We start from the raw sequence: 15,175 nt of genomic DNA, 5'->3' as shown, positions 1-15,175 counted from the left end.
ATAGTCTATGAAAACTGCTGTTCAAAGGTTGTGTAGGATGTGAAAATGGCTTGGCTTTTGTAATGGGACATTTTGATTTTCTGCCTGATGGCACAAAGTTTAATGGTCCCTTTTGTCTTTTTTTTTTTTTTTTTTTTTTTTTCCCTTTCCTCATTTTTAGGGTGCTTCTCTTCTGCTAATGCTGAAAGCCTATCTGTCTGAAGAGGTTTTCCACCAGTGTATCAAGCAATATTTAACGGATCATCGGTACGGGTCAGCAAAGAGTGAAGCTCTCTGGAAAAGTATGAATGTGGTGAGTATTTTGTTAAATTTCTAGCATTTAACTTGTGGCAGTTTCTAATGCACATGCAAATTTGCACCTTTTTGTGTAAAAAGTAAAAGCAGTCCGCTTATAATGGGCAATATCACAAATGGTGTTCAGCCTGCTTGCGTGTGTGAGTGGAGGGGGCGCACTTGAGGGTACCACATTTGAATTGTTTAAAGCTCAGCAAGTTTAGGGCTTATACCCATTGTACAGTGTGCTGGGAAAAGGCATCCCCAATGCATTACAGAATATTTGTGTCTTGATTAGATATGTAGAGTTTCTGTATATACTCTAAGTCTAGAAATTTAGGTCTGACTCACTAAATGAAAAAGTATAGGTGTCGACTTATACATAAGCAACACTGAGTAATGTGTGCACTATTAGTGACATTCTCATTTGCAGCAATTTACCCAATGCTAACTGACATTTTCTTGATAAAGGAAATGCGAAAAAAACAGGTCTGACAGTCCTGACCACAACGATTAACAAGGAAAGGAGCAGGGGGACAGATACTGGGCTGCAGAGCCGGTACAAGGTCCTCCAGCACGAAAGGCTGAGAACCCCAAAGTGCGCCCCTCCATCCCTCCCACCCCAGCCGTCACACACTGATTGCTATTAGACTAAGATGTGCTCCAGGGCCCTCAACACCTTCATCTCTAGTTATCTGGCTTGCAGTCACTGCCATGTGTCCCATTTTCTTATTTCTCTGCTTCAAGCTCAATAGTGGAATTACAGCTGAGTGAGTTGAGCGCCCCCTTCTACACTGCGCCTCTTGCCTCTGCCCGGCCCTGCTTGTTTGCTGGAAGGGGGGTGAATATTCGCTGCACTTGAGGCCTGGAGGAGGTATTGGCTGCACTTGAGGTACAAGAGGAGGGTGAATGGCTGCAATACTGTATGCAGTGCAGTCCTTAACCCCTCCTGATCCCCAATTGCACCTGTTAAGTTCTCCTGGTACCCAAGTACAGTACAGCCATTAACTTTACTGGGTAGACTTATACTTGAGTCGATAGATTCCAGCTTAAGAGGGTCAAATATTGGGGTCGACTTATATTCGCGGATATACAGTAAACCAGGTAGTTTCTCTTGCTCTGCACAACGTAAAATCTATTCTGGGCTAAACGAGAACTTATCACAGGACTAATCAGCTAAGCGTTTTACCGACAGATTGAACTGCGCACTTGCCGAGCAGTTCAGTCTCCTGTCTGCCGCCTGCTAGTGCAATTTAAATGAAGCAGTAGTAACACCACATCGAGCACCGACATGGGGTGGTCTTACAGGGTGGCAGAGAACCACGGCATGTCACATCTGAGCATGGCTGCAGCAGCACTCATATGTGACACTACGGGAGGCTGCCTGTCTAGCACAGATACCGAGCGATGGGGAGGTTTTTTTAGGCAATTTTTTTTTCCTTTCCCGGTGCTCGGGTGGGCGATGAGTTTTTGTGAAAAGCGCTTTTCCTAATACACTTCCTGACGATCGTGTTTTTTTTTTGGGGGGGGGGGGGGGGAGGTGGGGGGGATGTCACTACCCTCTGAGATGTGCCAAATAGAAAATGTCTGGAAGCCCCTGAACAATTTTTCCCATTCTCCTCCAATTATCTTCATTTGGAATATATGTGGGACCTTTGGACTGACAATTTGAGTCGTGTCCTGGTACCTACAAAAAAGTCAGAATGTGCTTATTTTGCTCAGTTTAGAATTTTTGAAAATGAGATTGCATTATTTTTTGAGTCTCTCCTCTTTAATCAGAGCACATGTTGTTCTTAGGCTGTTTTTAAAAGGCCAGTTAGGTCCTAGACTGGACAGCTTGCTGCTGAATAATGCCCAGGCCTAGAGCAACCCTCTTTATACGCTGATACAATTGGCCGTTCACAAACTGGGTTAAATTCTGACTGTGAGATCAATTCGTCATTTTCATCCTCTACATTTACACTGCTACGGAAATGACTTGTTTAAAATACAGGTTGTATACATTAAGTCATCAGGTACTTGGCACAATTAAAAGGACAGGTTTATGTCTCAGTGTTTTTAATTAATATGTACATCTTTTGTTTCTGGTTGTGGTATTCATGAACAGGACACCAGTCAGGAAATAAGTTGATTAAAAAAGTTCACATGGAGTTTACGGCATTATTCCTAGCTATAAATTTCTGCTTTGAGACTTCAATATGAAATATACGACTTGGGCCTGGAACTTGTCTCCACCCAGAATAGACTGCCTCTTTAGCTAGCACTATAGCACCCGTGTGAATGAGGGCTAATGGCCCTCCAGGCTAGGCATGTCACATCAGCTATCAGTTCCACTATCATGGGTGACGGGATACAAATGTTTCATTCAGGTCACCAAATCCAAACCAGATGTGAAGAGCATGATGACGACCTGGACTCGGCAGGCGGGATATCCTCTGGTGACGGTTGTGAAGGCAAAGAAGGAAGTGTCAGTGAGTCAGGAACGGTTCTTACGAAGTGTAAATCCAGTCAACGGCAGTGAGAACTCCAGGTGTGTCTTTTGTATACTTCTCATTCATCCTTGACATGTGACATGTTCATCAGAACCACAAGTAGCGGTTTCCTATGGTGATGGAATATTTAGATAATGTCAAAGTAATAAAGCACACATTGTCAAGCAACACAAGCCACTACCCTGCTCTACAGAGCAGAATATAAACTTTAAAAAAAAATGGGATTATAGAGAGGCTTGTCATTGCACCACACTCCTAGGTTGTAAGCTTGTAGAGACACCAGCTGAGCCTGTGACTAAACTAAGCAGAGATGGCAAAGAGCCCATGATGGTTCCCTGATAAGGTGTGAGGCTGTGTGATTATGAATGCTCAGTTTTTTTTATGAGCTGGGGCATGGCAGATGTGATGTAAAAGAGTTGCTTATGACATGATTTGGTTGCAGAGCTGTAAGGGGCTGACCGTGGTGGAGGGAAGGAGAGTGCAGTGTGGGGGCCGCTGTTGGGATTAGGCGTTGAAATTTGGACACTTTTTGAAGCTTTTGTTTGGAAATGGGCCAATCCAAATTGAAACTAGACCAGTCCAATGTAGTTGTGGTCAACATACCTGAGGATTACAATTTTGCATTAAGTGGGAAACCTTTACATACTAGAACTTACATACTGTCGTTGACTTGTTATATATGTATATGTGTGTATATGTGTGTATATATATATATATATATATATATATATATATATATATATATTTATTTATTTTTTCTGTCTTTGTATTGTTTGTGTCAAGGGACAGGTGTGAACAAAAAATAAGATCTACTTACCTGTGGCTTCCTCCAGCCCCTGGCAGTCTATCTGTCCCTCGCTGCAACTCTGCTCTCCCTGGATCCCCGCTGTTGCAGATGCCGACCACGCGGCTCGTGATGGTGCTCATGTGGCCTAGAACATAAGTACTGTGCGTGCACAGAATGCTCTAGGCCATATGAGTGCTAGCGCCACATGCTTGTGCAGGCACAGAAGATGCTGACCTGGTGAGGTTGGCATCTGCAAGGGAGGGGACACCGGAGCTGCAAAGAGGGATAGATAGGCTGCCAGGGGCTGCAGGAAGCCCCAGGTAAGAGGATCTTTTCTTTTTTTGCTCGCACCTGTCCTTTGAGCAATTGCCAAGTTCCTTGTAAGTGCAAACCTACTTGGCCAAATGTTACTCTGCTTTAGGGAGAACAGTTACCTAATAAGGTAATAGGACGGTTAATAAAAACCTTTTGAGAAAATGGGCTATAAAATATGTAATGAGGCCATTCATAAGGACTCTTCATCACTCATATCTACTTTACATGTGCCACTAATCTTTTATACCTGTATACTCTGAAAACGTGGGCATAGTTGAATGTTCAGTGACTGATTTAGTCCAATAATTTTCTCCACATTAAAATATTTCTTATTGTATTTGTTTTTATTAGTGTTGTATGGCAAATACCCCTATCTTATACATATGGACCTTGTAGCGAAGTTGAATGCAAAGCTGTCTTCTTACTCGGCCAACATCAGGGTAAGTAGAGTAATCCATTGTGTTCCTGCTTTACAGGGAACATATAGGGGCTCCCACTGAAAACTTGGCCTAGTAATGTGTAAAAATTTCCACTTTTGATTTAGCCAATGATGGGACAATTTCACCACTTCATGTGGTATGAGGACCTACATAATGTGAATACTATGAATAGTTTTATTGGTGCAAAATAGAAAATGTGCAGCAGCCAGGGATAGATAGCCACTCCCAGGGCTCAAATGGAGAATGTAAACACAGTAAAGTTTTATCCCGATGCTAGTCTGAGATCAGACCTTCACTCTTACCACCCTTCAGATGTAGGGCAAGCGGGTCAGTCTAGATCATGTACAGAGGAAATCCATGCTCTTCTGTCCACAGGGGCAGTGTGCCAGTGGCTCCTTCCAGGTCCCACCGGTCTCCTCCGCCACTTCGGCCTATGTCATCAGCTGAGCGAGCCGGCCACAAGTGCTGTATGCAGGGGGAGAGAAACCTAGTGTAGACTGTGCCTGTAGTTGAACACACTCGCAACACACTGCACTTGCGTATATAAGCTTGGTTTATTGTACATCAACAATCCTGACCCGGGTTTTCGGCAAAACCTTCACTCTCCTCTCCCCTGCATACGGCACTTGTGGCCAGCCTGCGCAGCTGATGACGTAGGCAGAAGTTGCAGAGGAGACAGGTGGTACCTGGAGAGAGACGCTGGCGCACTGCCCCTGTGGACAGAACAGCGCCATGGATTTGTACAACGTACCACATTACATTATCTGAACTGACCCAATTTCCCTACATCTGAGGGTGATAGAGTGAAGGTTTAACCCTGTGATAAAACTTTACTGTGTTTACACTATGAATAGATAATGTAGGTAAGCTCCCATACTACATGGAAGTGGTAACATTGGAGGTGTATGCACCTTAGGTGTCCAATATGTTACCAGCGAATTTGACAGAGCTGTAGATGACTTCCATTTTCAGTTCAGACCCACAACACTGTTTACCTGTGCAACTAATAACATACCTACAATTATTTCTCTACATATGAGAATCCGTAGTCTCTGCATGCAGACAGAAATTACAGGTACAAGCATGCTGTACGGTAAATGAGCAATGCGTGCATTTATTTTGATATCGCAACGCAAATTACTTTGTGTAAGACCCCTTAAACTCCTTGATATATTACCAATTTATCAAATGATAAATTTGTTAACCCAGCCACACTCCTGAATCAGACTACTGCTAAAAGCTATAAGGGCAAACTATACAGCCACTAATGCAATAACTGGAAATTGTGATTACATTTACAGTTGTATAATTTAGCAAGCTATAGTCAGGTAAGCCCATAGATGGTACTGTGAGTCAACCTACATATCCACAGTAATACATTTTGTATTTATTTATTTTTTTTGTAACTTCCACAGATAAATTTGTTCTTAAAAATGAGGTATCCTGGTTGAAGTTCAATGTGGAGATGTCTGGATACTACATAGTGGATTATGGCCAGGAAGGCTGGGATGCTCTTATTCAACAGATAAAAAATAAACACACCTTCATAACTGCCAGTGACCGAGCCAACCTGATCCACGACGCATTCATGCTCTCCGGGTAAATTACAGCTTTATTTGTATTTCTATTCGGTGTTTTTACATTTTGTTTAGCAAAACTGTGCTTTTTGCTTCGAATCTGAGCAGCCATTGCTTGCCTGTAAATGTTTTTGCTGTCTCCCTGCTGCCAGCAGTATGTTTCATTGCTTATTGGAATGTTTGTATTTCATACTGGACAGGAAATATTCGCTGACCTCAAACTTGCTCTGCATGTTTCAGCTTGTGGTTGATTTATTGAAATTGCAATGTGAACATATCTCAGCATCTTGTGGTTTTTACTGTGTACACATCTCTACTAGGCCAGTTCCTGATACACTTCACTTACTGTTCTATGATTAATACTCTGTTCTACAGAGAAGCAGCAGCATTGGCTTAAAGTGAAACTCTGCTTTCAGTGAGATGTACAGATCTGTACAAGATTTAGTTACATGTTGAATATTCTTACCTTGAGGTCCCTTTCACACGTGGTGTTGCAAAGGAATGCTGTCCCTCGTCGCAGTGACCATTCGTTTCTATGAGACAGCCAATGCTATGCTGCATAGGCGCCAATAAGTCACATGACCCGATGGGGGTCAGGTGACACACTGGGGGAGGCATATCAGGATGTAGCAAAGCAGCTGGGAGTTGCAGGAGAGCAAAGGTCTACAACATTCATATGTTGGTTCCGCTGCGCATCACAGATAAGGCACTGGCTGCACTTATGGGCTCAGTCCTCATAGTCTGTCATCACTATCTGTAGTATCTTGTTAAAGAGACACTGAAGCGAAAAAAAATGATATAGTGAATTGGTTGTGTACTATGAATAATTACTAGATTAGCAGCAAATAAAATATTCTCATACTTTTATTTTCATGTACCGTATACAGTGTTTTTTCTAACATTGCATCATTCTATAATATGTGCAGATTACACTACACTCAGCATTCAAAATGAGTCTTTCAGAGCAGTCTGTGAAGTAATGACCTCTCCTCTAGCAGAGGAAAAGTAAACAGTCCAGGAACAGTTGAGATAATAAAAGTCAGATAACAGCCCTCTCCACACTAACTAAGTCGGAGAGCTTAATGGATTGTTTGCATAGAGATAACAACTGGAGTTTCTCAACTCTTCCTGTACTGGAAACAATTAAGGTAGCCATACACTGGTCGATTTGCCATTAGATCGACCAGCTGACAGATCCCTATCTGATTGAATCTGATCAGAGAGGGATCGTATGGCTGCCTTTACTGCAAACAGATTGTGAATCGATTTCAGCCTGAAACCGATCACAATCTGTTGAGCTGCTCCTGCCGCCTGTGAACCCCCCGTATACATTACCTGAAGCTGGCTCCCGGGCGTCTTCTCCACGCTGCACCGCATCGCTCTGTTCCGGCTCCATCCCGGCGCTTCCTGATTCACTCCGTGACCAGGAAGTTCAAATAGAGCGCCCTCTATTTGAACTTCCTGGTCACTGCAGTGACACAGGAAGCGCCGGAACAGAGCGGTGCAGCGCGGAGAAGACGCCCGGGAGCCAGCGTCAGGTAATGTATACCTGATAGGATCGGCCGCCGCTAGCAACGCGCACCCTACCCGCGGGCGATCGAGGGTAATTTCCCGCACGGCGCGATCGACGGACCGATCCGATTTCGGGAGGAAATCGGATCGGCGGGTGCATTTAGCACTAACGATTGGCAGCAGATTCGATCCCAGGATCGAATCTGCTGTCGAAACGGCCGCGAATCGGGCCAGTGTATGGCCACCTTTACACTGATGTATCTGATATTAATGTTTTATTTCTTAGCTGTGCTACACATACAAATCATAATATAATCATTTTTTTTTTCGCTTCAGTGTCTCTTTAAATGCTTTATCCTGTATGTCTCTTGTTTGTTGCACTATTGTCATGTCCTTGTAGATGCTGAGCTCTGTGCCAAACCATATTCTAATGCAAATCGGGAATGTAGACAGTTCCCTATTGGTGCGATCTGGCAATCCTCCTTAGGCAGCTCTCAGTATCCACTAGAGAAAGTAAAAACATACAAAAGAGAGCGCTCTGAGTGACAAATAGGAGCATCCACCCTGCCAAAGACAGGTCTCACCTGTTCAGAAATGGCTGCTCGTAGGACACAGCCTCTGATAGCGTTTGTCCCTTTAGGGGCCAGGGACCAGGCTCACGATCCAGCTCCAGGCGGGGAATCCGGAGGGCCAACAGGGAGTCACGTTCTCAGTTTGGACACTTCCAGGGAGGCTGTAGGCAGGCCAAACGTTAGATCCTGGCGCACGCTCACCTCGCGAGACCAAACGCTGTGACTTGCTGCAAATAAAATCGTGTTGAAGTAGTAAGGTATAAAAAGGGGCTTATTAGTAAAAACGACGCATTTTTCAGAGGAAACTGTTTCTTCAGGCTAATAATCTCTGGGAAACGCGTTGTTTTTACTAATAAGCCCTTTTTATACCTTACTACTTCACCACTCTCTATTTTATTTGCAGCAAGTCACAGCGGTTATATCTGCTAGCCGCACGATACTACTCACAACGCAACTGACATTGCATATACTCCGCTCACGCCCGTTTGGTCTCGCGAGGTGAGCGTGCGCCAGGATCTAACTTTTGGCCTGCCTACAGCCTCCCTGGAAGTGTCCAAACTGAGAACGTGACTCCCTGTTGGCCCTCCGGATTCCCCGCCTGGAGCTGGGCTGTGAGCCTGGCCCCTAAAGGGACAACCACTATCAGAGGCTACAAGCAGCCATTTCTGAACAGGTGAGACCTGTCTTTGGCATAGTGGATCCTCCTATTTGTCACTCAGAGCGCGCTCTCTTTTGTATGGTTTTACAAACCCAATTCCAGGCATGATCCTGTGATGCTTGGCAAAATAAAAACTTTGGGAAATGTCCCTTGATCTCCCCTGCCAAGTACGCTAGCGATCAGCAAAGCACTGCAGCTAATGTATCCCTATGGGATAATTTTCACTGCAGCATTTGCACGCTTTGGGGGCAAATGTGATGCGATTCTCCTTCTATTGAACGGGAATCAAAACGAAAGTCACAGCAAGATCGTGGTTGCGTATTTGTGTTCCAAGTGTGAACTATCCCTTACTTAAAACTCTTTACAATATTATTTGCAGGCAGGAATGTGTTCTCGTGACCATTTTGCTTTTTCTTGTAACAGACTTTCTGTCTTTTTGAATTTACAGTGTGGGCAAACTTCAGCTGAGCAAGGCGCTGGATCTCCTCGCATACCTCGTAAATGAAACTGATGCTTCTCCCATTAAACAGGCAGTTGATGAAATTTACCGCATCTCTGATCTTCTAGATAAACTGGGTAACAGGGCATTGGCAGTGTCACTAAAGGTAAGCCTAATTGTACTTTGCTATAAAGCAGAAAATTGTGGAGAAATACCTGAGACTGAGTGAAGGTGTTCTGCTTTAGAAAGTTACTCTAATGGTGCACATACACCGTACAATAAAAAAGTTGATGTTCCCCTTTATACAACCAAAACTATTAAATCGAAAAAGTAATTTTTTTTTTCTTTTGGTTAAGAAAAACAGATTATCCAGTGTTTTTTGTTTTTTTTCCAACAGAATTCCTATTGGACATGTTGGAAAAATCTTTATATTCGATTTATGGGAATGACTAACAGGGCCGGCCCTAGACTTTTTGCCGCCTGAGGCAAAATTAGAAAAAATCGCTGCCCCCCCCCTCCAGCCATGGGTGGGGGGGCCGCCAAGCTAGAGGGGTATCGGGCAAAAAGGGGGTATTGGGCCTAGCGGCGGGGAGGGGGGTCGGACCCCCCCCCCCCCCCCGCCTGATCTGCGCTCCTCCCCCAGCGTTAAGTACAAGTCTGCACATGATGAAGAGGCAACGGGCGGGGGAATCACTCACCTCTTCCGCGTTCCATCGTGCGCTCCACTGACGTCACTTCCTGCAAGGCCGTCCACCCACAATACAGTGGGCGGCGTTGCCGAAAGTGACGTCAGTGGAGCAAACGATGGAACGCGGAAGAGGTGGCCCGTTGCCTCTTCATCATGTGCAGACTTGTACTTAACGCTGGAGGAGCGCAGATCGGGGGACCCAGGCGAGGGAGGGGGGGTCCGACCCCCCTCCCCGCCACTAGGCCCAATACCCCCTTTCTGCCCGCTACCCCTCCAGCTCGGCGGGCGGCCCCAGAATCCAGGGACAGGCGGGTGCCGCCCCCTCAGATCTGCCGCCTGAGGCAAATGTTTCACCCCGCCTCAGGGTGACTAAATGAAATTCCAAAAATGAAAAAAATTGTAACATTTATGGGCACCATAACTTGCATTTTTAATCTGTAATTAAATTGAGAATCTGTAATTTTTAATGCGTAATAGTAACATTTATGATTGCTATACCCTATGCCATCATTCATACACCGCATTCAATTGAAATATCTGAAACTTTTTCTTTCTCCCCACTTTAGCAACGTGCTGTTCTAGACCGGCTATCCTCCCTTGTACAGAAACAGAACTGGACTGATGAGGGGTCACTGACTGAGCAAGAGCTGAGATCATTACTCTTGGAGTTGAATTGTTCCGTTGGGAACCCGGACTGCCTGGATATTGCCATGCAACTGTTTAACAATTGGAGGAACGGAACACAGTAAGGCCCAGCTACTGAACACCTTCCCAACGCCTACAGTCTGATACTGGTGGTGTTCTGTTACTTCTGAGTACTTCCTCCCCCCCCCCCCCCCTTACCTAACAGAAGTGGGTGGGCTTTGATTTAAAGCCCTAGGTTACTTACAGCTCAGTAAGGTTAACGTGACACTGAAGTGGATAATTCATAGAACCTTAGTAGCAAAGAAAAGTCTTTTTTTTTATTTTGTTACATAGCTTTTTTTTTCTTTTTTTTAAATATTGCATCATTCTCTAATATTTGCCGTTTACAAAATACTCTGTATTTTAAACTGTGAAACAGAGCCTGGAGCTACAGGACTGTAGCCGACCAAGTTGGGTCAGAGAGCTCACAGAAGCTCTTTTGCATAGATAACAAGTCTTCCTGCACTGGAAACAATGAGACTCTTCTGTGGTACTAATTTTGTATTTCTTAACTGTACTAAACATAGAAATCATCTTTGTCACTTTAATTTCCCTTTAACACCTCCGCAGCAGAAGGGCAGGTGGAGGTTATCAGGTGATTCCTCTCTTCACATAGCCTTGCTGGTGCACCATCACACTCTAGCGCTGTAAAAACAGCGCAGGAGATTTGGGCGTATCTATAGCGGCACTTAGTGACTGATTTAGGCACCGTGAAAAGACGGAGCACAAATCACTACAAGAACACTGTATTTTGTCCGCCAGCATTAGCTGGGAGCCGAATTGCGTCTTTCCCCACTATCCATGGCGGCCTGGAGGGGGAATAGTAATCATCACCACCGGGACTTGTGCAGGAGCAGGGTAAGCAGTTTATTGGCTTTCCCCTGCACCCAAATCTCCCGGCAGCTATATTATAGGTACGCGCATCGCACCACCTCCTGACTACTTCATGTCAGTGCTGGGATAGGAGGTAGAATTTCAACTGCTGATGGCTAGTTTATTAACCAAGCAGTGTCTTAACACAGGAAGACAGTTTTCCAAACCCAGGACGGAAAGCAGTAAACCATTTATGCATTTACAGTTGAATTTAGTAATCGCCTAGGTTTTCCCCCACACTTTGATCCGAGTAGCCAGACTCTGTGCCGGACTAGATTAGGAAAAGGGGAGGTCAAATGTGCCCATGTACTGCTGATATTGAGTGGGGTCCGTAGTTGTCAGTGTTTGTGACACTTTGATCTAAAGACACTTTGATCTGATTATATCAAACAGTGACACCCCTAGCAGCAACCACATTTACCTTGCTGGACTATGCTGAAGGGGAAATACTCCAATGACAGACTGACACAGAATAGGAAAGAGATATGTACAATCCACAAGTGTGCATTGCAAATTTTTATCTACTCTGTATAGGCATTAGATGTGCCTGAACTGGGGCCTTAAAGGGATACTGTAGGGGGGGAGGGGGGAAAATGAGTTCGTTACCCGGGGCTTCTAATGGTCCCCGGCAGGCATCCTGTGCCCGTGCAGCCACTCACCGATGCTCCGACTCACTTCTGCAATTTCAGACTTTAAAGTCTGATAACCACTGCGCCTGCATTGCCGTGTCCTCGCTTCCCCTGATGTCACCAGGAGCGCACGGCGCAGGCACAGACCATACTGGGCCTGCGCAGTACGCTCCTGGTGCCTTTAGAGTGAGGACACGGCAACGCAGGCGCAGTGGTTTTCAGACTTAAAAGTCTGAAATTGCAGAAGTGAACCAGAGGCGGGGCCGGAGCATTGGGGAGTGGCTGTGCGGACACAGGATGTCTGTGGGGGACCATTAGAAGCCCTGGGTAATGTAAACTCATTTTCCCCCGACCCCATCCCACCCCACCCCCCCCCCCCCCTACAGTGTCCCTTTAAGCAAATGAATATTTTAGCTTTTATTTTGCGTTCTGAGAGCAGCACGAAGCAGTCTTTGGCTTCCACAATAAAAACTGTGAGAGCAATGTTCTCCAGAGCGTGTGGGTGGGAGTCTGTCTTGATTATTAATGTTTTTAATTAGAATCGAACTGCAGAAACGTGCAGTTCTGTCTGTTATGTTAATATTAAACTGTGTTTTTCATGTCTCAAAGGCTTGATCTAGTCTATGTGAAATTACATTTTGCAGTAGCCTATTTTATAATGCCTGTCAACATATAGATCAGAATCCATCACCACAATAGTGGGTAGAACCTTCTTATAAGGAACGATGTTGTCATAGGCAAGTAGATGAATTCATAGGCGGGAGGCATATTGGATAGCTCTTTTGCCTTGCAGCATTTAGGCTCTCAGAAGCAAGGGTCATGAAATGCATGGAGTTTGAATGCTCTTCAGGCTTGGGTCTCCTCCAGGGCCGTGCAGAGGGTCCTTAAGTCATACCCAGAGTCCACTTGGAAACGTTTGGTCCCAGAGCCTTCTGTCATGCTGCCCCTACGTTTTGGATCTCCATACCTCAACAGATCAGGACAGCTCCATCCCTGGACTTGTTCAAATCCAGACTGAAAACCCTTAACTATTTTCACAAAAAATACAGCGCTTGAACCAATAGATGTTTTTAAAATATCAATATGATCTGTTATACACCAGTTCCTGATCAATATGATCAATATAGTCCACAATCCTATTATGTGGGAGAAACTACAACAGTTTATAGTCCTGGTGCGCTTCTGCTTTAAAAACTGAGCTACTTCATCAATCCAACAACGTATACCCCTCCAGATTGCGCTCCACGGACAAACTTCAGATTTAAATCCACTCTTATCACCTCCACCAGTACCACCCTGTGAATTTCGCACTCACCAACAGCGGTGGGCCAGTGTCACAGTGGCCTTACAGCACCTTTGGGGCATTACCAGGTTCCCCACTCCTTATGGAAAGACTTTCCCACTCGTGTTCTTTTCCTTGGAGTGTTTAATTTAAGATCACCACCAGCATGTCGTTTTCAAAATGTACCTGTCCTGGTGCGCAGCTCAGATGATCACTCTCCTCTCTCTGGTCCTATAGTAAATAGCCAGGCATGTGTGAGCTGCAGGGTAGAGCCGGGAGGAGTCCGCACGTCACTTGGAGGATTTAAAAAAGGGGCCTCGCAACTCCAACCCCCCCCCTCCCTCCCCCCATGCTCCTTCTCGTTTCTGGCTAGGGGGTATTGGTTGTCATGTGGGTGCTGACAATGCAGATGCTGGGTGCCATGTGGGTTCTGGCTATGGTTGGGTATCGGGTGTCATGCAGGTGTTTGCAAGTACTTGGTGCCATGTGAGATCTGGGTGCATGTACTGGATGTCATGTGGGTGCTGGGGGCACGTACTGGATGTGAGATGTGTGCGAATACTTGGTGCCATGCCTGTACTAGGTGCTGGCTAGGGCTAGGCTTTGGGCGTCACATGGGTTTTGAATGCAGATACTTTGGGTGTGGTTACTGGTTAAGTGGGTGCTTAGTGCAGATAGTGAGGGCCATGTGTAGGCTGTGTGCAGGTGTATTTGGTGCAATGTAAGGCCTGGGTGCAGGTACTTGAGGTCATGTGAGCACGAGTACTAGATGCCAGCTATGGAGGGGGAAGGTGTGTGGATGTTGGTAAAAGTAGAGGTCAGGGCTGATTCACATTGGGGCGATTCTTGTGCGCTTTGCTGATCAGCAAAGCGCTGCTGCAATGTATCCCTATGGATACATTCACAATGCAGCAGTTGCAATTTCGATTAATCGCAAACGCGCTGCATGCAGTGTTTTGGGGGCGATTGTGCTGTGATTCCTATACTATTGAACGGGAATCACAAGTGCAAAAATCGCAAGATTTTTTTTAAAGCGCGAGCCGATTGCAGGCTAGCGGCATGCCGAGTGTGAACTAGCCCTCAGTATGATTGCTGCAGGAAGGGGAAGTCATTGGGGGTGCTAGGAGAGCAGGAGGTCACTATGGGTGCTGCTGGGGACAGGAAGGGTGCTGCTGGGGGAGGGAAAAGTCAATGTAGGTGTTGGGTGAAGGGAGGTTAGTGTAGGTGCTTGGGGAGGCAGGATCACTGCAGTGCTAATGCTGGGGAGGGAGAGGTCTGTATGGGTCCTAGGTGGAGGGAGAGGTCCCTGTGGATGCTGGGGAAGGGAGAGGTCACTGCTGTCAGAGACACTATCTTATCTGCTACCACACAGCTGTGGGGATGGTTACACTAGGATTCCTGTATGGCACCTCTTTGCTCCAAAGTGTCCAAGATGGGGAGGGACTTCCTGTGTGGGTGGGGCTTCCTGCAGAAAGGGGCAGGGCTTATCACAACCAGGGGTGGAGCTTCGTTTTTACAGCCAAAGATCCTTTTTATGGGAATATGCATAGAACTCTGTCGGCACACTCTGACAGTGACGCAGGGTCATGTGAGGGTTTTTTGGGTGAGATGTGACAGGAGCATCGCACCACAATGCGAAAAGGGTAAAACCGGCCCGGCCTTGCTGATGGTGACTGCTTCCTTCTGATGCTGAGAAAGTGGTTTCCTTCAAATTGACTGTATGCTCAGTTTGGATCATTCACCTGGGGTAGGGATTAGCTAATGTACTCCTGAGACATGGGCATAACTGTAGACTCTGTAATGTGCAAAGGAAGAGATCAGTGCTGTATACACTATATTGAAATGGAAAGCCGCTAGAGTAAATCCAGAGGGTTTTTTTAGATCTAGTTAAAGCTTGTGATGTGGACACATTTCTCCTGAGTTTGTGCTTCATTTCAGAATCTCCCTCTGGACA

The 15,175-nt window shown here is 45.6% G+C and overlaps 1 protein-coding gene across 2 annotated transcripts in view; it reads left to right on the top strand.

Annotated features, from left to right (window-relative positions):
- The window catches only part of LNPEP (leucyl and cystinyl aminopeptidase), a 117,170-nt gene that overhangs the window by 84,262 nt on the left and 17,733 nt on the right, over nt 1-15,175 (top strand). For both annotated transcript variants that reach the window (XM_068247491.1, XM_068247492.1), the window contains exons 9-14: nt 161-292; nt 2,643-2,803; nt 4,219-4,307; nt 5,723-5,906; nt 9,075-9,231; nt 10,320-10,498. In XM_068247491.1, coding sequence (XP_068103592.1) covers nt 161-292; nt 2,643-2,803; nt 4,219-4,307; nt 5,723-5,906; nt 9,075-9,231; nt 10,320-10,498 — 902 coding nt within the window. The remainder of the gene's footprint in view (nt 1-160; nt 293-2,642; nt 2,804-4,218; nt 4,308-5,722; nt 5,907-9,074; nt 9,232-10,319; nt 10,499-15,175) is intronic.

The sequence above is a fragment of the Hyperolius riggenbachi genome, chromosome 1 (genome assembly GCF_040937935.1).
Source record: "Hyperolius riggenbachi isolate aHypRig1 chromosome 1, aHypRig1.pri, whole genome shotgun sequence".
NCBI classification, from domain to species: Eukaryota; Metazoa; Chordata; class Amphibia; order Anura; family Hyperoliidae; genus Hyperolius; species Hyperolius riggenbachi.
This window is presented reverse-complemented; position numbering and strand designations above follow the sequence as displayed.